Source organism: Herpailurus yagouaroundi, unplaced genomic scaffold, assembly GCF_014898765.1.
Source record: "Herpailurus yagouaroundi ecotype Mexico unplaced genomic scaffold, PumYag 141, whole genome shotgun sequence".
Lineage (NCBI taxonomy): Eukaryota > Metazoa > Chordata > Mammalia > Carnivora > Felidae > Herpailurus > Herpailurus yagouaroundi.
In genome coordinates, this window is record NW_024412396.1 from 50618023 (window position 1) to 50624022 (window position 6000).

General features: G+C 57.8%; 1 protein-coding gene across 2 annotated transcripts in view; it reads left to right on the plus strand.

Annotated features, from left to right (window-relative positions):
• Positions 1–5791, plus strand: part of ESRRB (estrogen related receptor beta) — a 172385-nt gene extending 166594 nt beyond the window's left edge. For both annotated transcript variants that reach the window (XM_040477791.1, XM_040477790.1), the window contains exon 7: positions 4224–5791. In XM_040477791.1, the coding sequence (XP_040333725.1) occupies positions 4224–4468 (245 nt within the window). In that variant the 3' untranslated portion in view covers positions 4469–5791. The remainder of the gene's footprint in view (positions 1–4223) is intronic.
• Positions 5792–6000: the final 209 nt, after the last annotated feature.

The following is a 6000-nucleotide window of genomic DNA, read 5'->3' on the forward strand; positions in this document are numbered from 1 at the left end:
GCTGCCGCTGCCCTGCTCAGCCCCCCTTTACTGGGCTCGTGCTCCCCTGCCCCAGCTGTTGAGTTGTGCTGCTGATAGCTCACAGCTGCCCCCTCGGCCAAGATCTGCCCTCACCCGCCGTGCCCGGAGAGTCAGGCACCTTGGCACCATCAACTAATGGCGACCCACACAGGGGAACAAAAGGCTGGACTCTTGGCAGGGCGAGATCAGAGCCCTAGTGGATCAGGCCAAAGCGGAGGCCACGTCCTCACCTTGCTTGTTGTTCCCACCCTCACCCTGTCCTGCCTCCCTCCCTCCCTTTCTCCTGAGAGCGCACCCTCCAGAAAATCTGTGCACCCAGACCCTGGTCTTGGGCTCTGCTTTTGGGGGATCCTGATCTAGTGTAGAGAGGGAAGCATTTCCTTTAGTGCAACTCCCTTTTATTAATAAACAAATGCAAGAGAATGATTAAACTTTTACATGCTTCTATACATAAACTATACATCTTTTAAAAATTTGTTTTTAATATTTGAGAGAGAGAAGTAGGCAAGTGAGGGCGGGGACGGGCAGAGAGAAAGAGAGAGAGGTGAGAGAGAATCCCCAGCAGGCTCCGTGCTGTCCGCGCAGAGTCTGACTCAGGGCTTGATCCCGTGAGCCATGTGATCATGACCTCAGCCGAAAATAAGAGTCGGACGCTTAACCGGCTGAGCCACCCAGGCGTCCAGACCGTTTACGTATTAAGATTCCAAAATGGTAGTGTGTTCTTTGTTAGAGAATGCCGGGGCTGTTGGGTTTTTTAAAAGTAGTTTTCAATTTCCAGAACGACTGAGCAGGTGGCACTACGGTGTGGGCACCCATCTCACCCTCATCCCCCACGCCCGCACGGGTTCCTCTGTCGTTCACATCTTGTATTGGTGTGGCAATTTGTTACAATTAATGAGCCAGTATTGATACATTATTATTAACAAAAGTCCCTGGTTGCCATCCAGGTTTTACCCTTTGTGTTGTGTGGGTCTATAGATTTGACAAATGGGCAGTGACAGGCCCCGCTCCCCCTACCCCCCCCCCGCCAGTCCCTACTGTACACAGTGGTCCCACCCCTCGTGAGCCTGTGCCACCTACTGAGAGGGAAGCACCTCAGCCAGCCGTTGCAGGGGGCTGGGGGTCTGTGTGGGCGGAGGGGACTCGGTGAACGCAGAGGACACAGCGTGGGGACAGCGAGGCCCGCAAGGCTGCCAGGCCTTGGAGGGCACGTCTTTGCTTTTAGACTCTCCTGACACTTCATCCCTGACCTTGAGCTCGGGCTGGCCCATGCGGGGAGGAGGAGGGTGAAGAGGTGGGGTGCCGCTGTCACGTCTATGCCACCCCTCAACATCAGGCCGTGATGGCGTTCAGATGGCTCCGTAGCTCAGCTCTCGTCCTGATCTCACAGGCACGTGCGTGCACACACACAGGCGCAGAGACATACACATGCATGTGAAGACAGGCATGCATGCAAATACAGATACCTACACGTGCACACACATACATGCACACACACATGCATACACTCATGCACACATACATGTGCGTGCAAATACAGATGCATACACGTGCACACACACATGCACACATACATATATGGACACACGTGCACATACAGACATACACACAGGCTTAGGTACACATACATGCACATACAGTTACACACACACGAACACACATGCATGCAGACACATGCACTCATACACATGTTCACAAATACGACACACATACACGCGTGCACACATATGCAGATGTGCACACGCAGGCGCACACATAAGCACACATGCACACACAGTACCTGGGGACTGACAGTGGTTCAGTGACACGAGCCCATCAGGAGATTCAGCTGGATCAAGCTTCGCCTGAGTACTCGCTGTCATGTCATGGGAGACGAAGTTCCAGGAACCTGCACTTCTGGCCCGGTGGCACCTCCCAGGCCATCCTGTGGCTTACGTGCCGGTCCAAGTAGTTCAGAACAGAGAAGGAGGAGTTTGTGATGCTCACAGCCCTGGCTGCATAGTCGAGCAGTCAGCTGTGGGCAGGAAATGGGGGAAAGCCTAGGCCTGCTATGAATGAGTAAGGCCAGAAAAGTAGGTTGGGGTCAGACCAGAGGCTCTAGGGCTAGGCAGGGGGTAGGAAGAGATTGGGGTGCAATAGGGTCGGTCCAGGGAGCCATGAAAGGTTGTACAGCAAGGTAGGAAAATCCCCCAAACAGTGTGTTAGCTGGAGGAGAGACAGGTGCCAGGAGGTGGCTGGAGTGGTCCTGGTGGTGGCCCACGGTGCCACTGCTCAGGCTGAGGGCATGGGATGGGACCACTCACATGGGGCTCGGGGGCTGGCTCCAGGCAGAAGAGTGACGCACATCAGAGACAGGCCGGGGCCCCCGAACCACAGCCCCTCGGGAGCCTGCCGGCCATCTTTCACCCCAAGTCCCATCTCCAAGGCTCCTTGACAGCAGAAAAAATTCATAGCCATTGATTTTGTAATTAACAGTTTATCAATGCCATCGATACAGACTCACTGATGGATTGCAGAGAAATTAATCTTGCAATGTTATTTTATTTCATTTTTGGTCGAAGGCAGCTGCCGATTTTGGCCTCCTTGGGGAGGGTGGGGGGATGGGGAGAGGAAGCTGGCGGGAGGCAGGGAGTCTGGATGGCCACATCCCAGCCTTACTGGGACCAGCACATCTCGAGTGCACATTCTGGAAACAGCTGAGAGTGTAGGAATGGAGCCATGCTCCATTTCCAAGTGGAGAAGGAGTCCTCGCTGCTCCAGCAAGGTGGAGGGTATGAGGCCAGTAACGCCCCAGCGCACTAAAGGCACTTGCCCCCTGGCTGAGTCCTCACCGTGATGACGGTATTACGTTTATTAGGCGGTTTCTAAGTGCCTGGTAAAGTGCTATCTCTTTTAACCCTCACCACGACCCTATGAGGTAGGAGGTATTTGCTCCATTTTACAGATGAAGAAACAGTCTCAGAGAGCCTAAGTAACTTGGCCCAAATAACACAGCATCTAGGACTTGAGACTCGCCTTCCTCATTCTGCTTTTCTCCCAAGGGAAGGCAGGACCCTGGAGGCATGGGCTGAGTGTGGATCCAGAAGGTCAGAAGGAGTCACTGGGGTCAGCCAGTTGGAGCAGCTGCCCTCGGCAGTCTGGTACCTAAACTAACCCAGCACGCGCAGGAATCGCCCTGCTCTCTTGAGGAACTCTGGGGCCTCGCCCCGCCTTCCTGGCAGCCTCCCCAGAGCCTTCGGCTCACTTGACCCAGATGCACCCTTGCTTCCCGCCTCTGGCAGGCATCAGACACTGCGGTTCAGTGTGGTGGCTCGAGAGCTTTAAGGAGTGTCTGAAGAAGGCTGGGTGTTTTCCCCGAGGCTGGGGAATGAGTTCCAGTACGTTGCCTTTGCTTCAGCCCCGACCCCGCTGTAACCCAGCTGTCAGCACCTGCCCTGCTGGGATTTAGGTAACTTTCGTTTGAACCCCCAGTGTCTGCCGGAATCCAAAGCCCTCCCCAGGATTTTTGGAGAGCTCCCCACGGCACCCTCCGTCACTGTGCCCCATGCGTCCGGCCAGGCCATCTCGGTCCCCCAGCACAGGGCACCTCCACGCAGAGCCCAGCCCCTTTCTCTGTGTGTGGATTCCGTACCCGGCATTCTGTCAGGTTAGTGATGTCCCTGAAGACGAGCTGGTGATGATGCCCCCGGCTGGGCATTTCCTTCGGGACAGGAACTGTTTTCAGCCCTTGACCTGTATTAACTCATTCAACGTCTTGAGGTAGGTACGGCTGTTACGTCATTTAACGAATGAGAAAAACAGGGCACAGAGAAGTTAAATGACTTGCCTAAAGTCACACAGCTTGGCAAGTGATGGACGCAGGATTCCAACCCACCAGGCTGGCTCCAGAATCCTCCTGGCATCTCCAGGGCAGTGACGGGTCGGCTCACATTCAAGTCCTTCAGGGTCTCCGCCGCCACCTCCTGGTGGTTTCTCGAGAGATGACCTTCCTAGATACAGATCGCTCCCGGGGTCCAAGCCTCCGCTGTGTCATTGGCCTCCGTGACCTCGGGCTGGCCGCTTATGCTCTGTGAGCCTCAAGTCTCCTTCTTTGTAGAGCGAGGACTTGGAAGGCCACCCCACAGAGGCCCAGGGGCCCCAGGGTGGAGCCCATCCCCCGGGGCGTCCGGCCACACCCGCTGACGCGAGCCCTGTGCCCACAGATTCCATGTACATCGAGGATCTGGAGGCAGTGCAGAAGCTCCAGGACCTGCTGCACGAGGCTCTGCAGGACTACGAGCTGAGCCAGCGCCACGAGGAGCCGCGGAGGACGGGCAAGCTGCTGCTGACGCTGCCCCTGCTGCGGCAGACGGCTGCCAAGGCCGTGCAGCACTTCTACAGCATCAAACTGCAGGGCAAGGTGCCCATGCACAAACTCTTCCTGGAGATGCTGGAGGCCAAGGTCTGATGGCCCGGCACATGGACCGACTCCCACCCGCGGACAGACCGACCGACCCGACGCGGAGACCTCCACAGCCACCAGCCTCGACCTTCAAGCCCTGTATCATGGCCACGAGCAGTCCCCGAGGAAGGGGCTTCTCGCCTCCCGGCTGCGTGCAGAGTCCTGGGTGCAGCGGGGCCGGGGAACAGGGATGGGAGGGCAGGGCGTGGGCTCACCTGTGACTGGCTTTTTCTCTGGTATGTTTTTCCTTCTCCACGGGCAGTGCTGACGCCCGGGCCAGGGCTGACTCCCTTGAGACTAGAGACCGTGGAGGAAGCCCCGCCTTTCCCACCAAACCACCAAGAGACAGCAGCGTATTTCCTACCCCCCCCACCCCCCCTCCCCACCTCGTGGACTGGGCGGCCGGTGCTCAGTGCCTAGGACGCCCCCGGCCCAGGCTAGGCGCCACCTGGAAGTTTTCCCTCCCCAGACGGCAGGTGCTTTCTTCCAGAGGCTCCGCCTACTCTGAGGTTCTCTGGGGCCCCTCAGGAGGCTGCGTACCTTCCCTGGTCCAGACCCAGACGGCTCCCACCCTCCGTCCTTCCTCTCAGTTTGGCACACTCCGCTCCCGTTAGGGACTCGCCGTGGAGGGAGCAACTGGCAGAGCTCGTGCGTTTTCCCGGGCACACGCCCTTGTGTGCTCCCACTTGCCTGTCCCCGCTGTGCTGGGGCCCACCTGCCCTCCTCCCCTCCTGTCCCGGGAAATCCCTGCTACTTCCTGCCCCTACCTCAGAGCTCACTCAGTGGGTTCAGCCAGCCAAGGTGACTTCCGGGTCCACAGCTGGGAACCGCACTGGCTCAGAAAAGAGCAGGGCCCAGGCGATACTCCCCAGAGCTCCTGCTTCTTGCCTGCTTCTCACCTCCCGCCCTTTCAGCCTTCAGGGCAGATCTGGAGCAGGTGGGCCTGTGGCAAGGCAGGGAGTGTAGGGACCTGGCCCCATCTGAGGGCACCCTGGGCACTGATTTCAGGCTGGCGGTCCTGGGAGGATTGGGGCAAGATGGGGGAGGCTCGAACCAATCTTTGCTGAACACAGAAAGGCCTAGAAGTAAGCAGGCAGGGGATCCCTAAAGACAGGGAGCTCAGGGGAGGTTGCCAGCCTGCCTGCTACGTCCTGGCTTCTGGGGACAGTGGACACCAGGACTCCCCGTTCCCTGCATTCCAAAGGGTTGGGCGAATCAGTGCCACAGGAGGGGTGCTCCTGTCACCCTGGACTAAGGTGCGACGTAGGTCCCTGGGGACACTGAGAAGGCCCAGCTCTCTGGCGGGAGCCCCCGGTCTTCCTGGCTGCTGTGTAGGAGCCCCCAGTTTTCCTGGCTGCTGTGTAGACTGACCAACCACGCTGGTTGGCCCTGAACATTCCTGGTTTTAGCACTGAAGGCCGTGTCCTGGGAAACCCCTCAGTCCCAGGCAGATGGGGACGGTCTGTCTTCTGATTTCTGTGAGTGGCCTCAAAAGTCGGTTGTAACCCGCTCAGGGCAGCCCTGAGCACCTCGTGTGC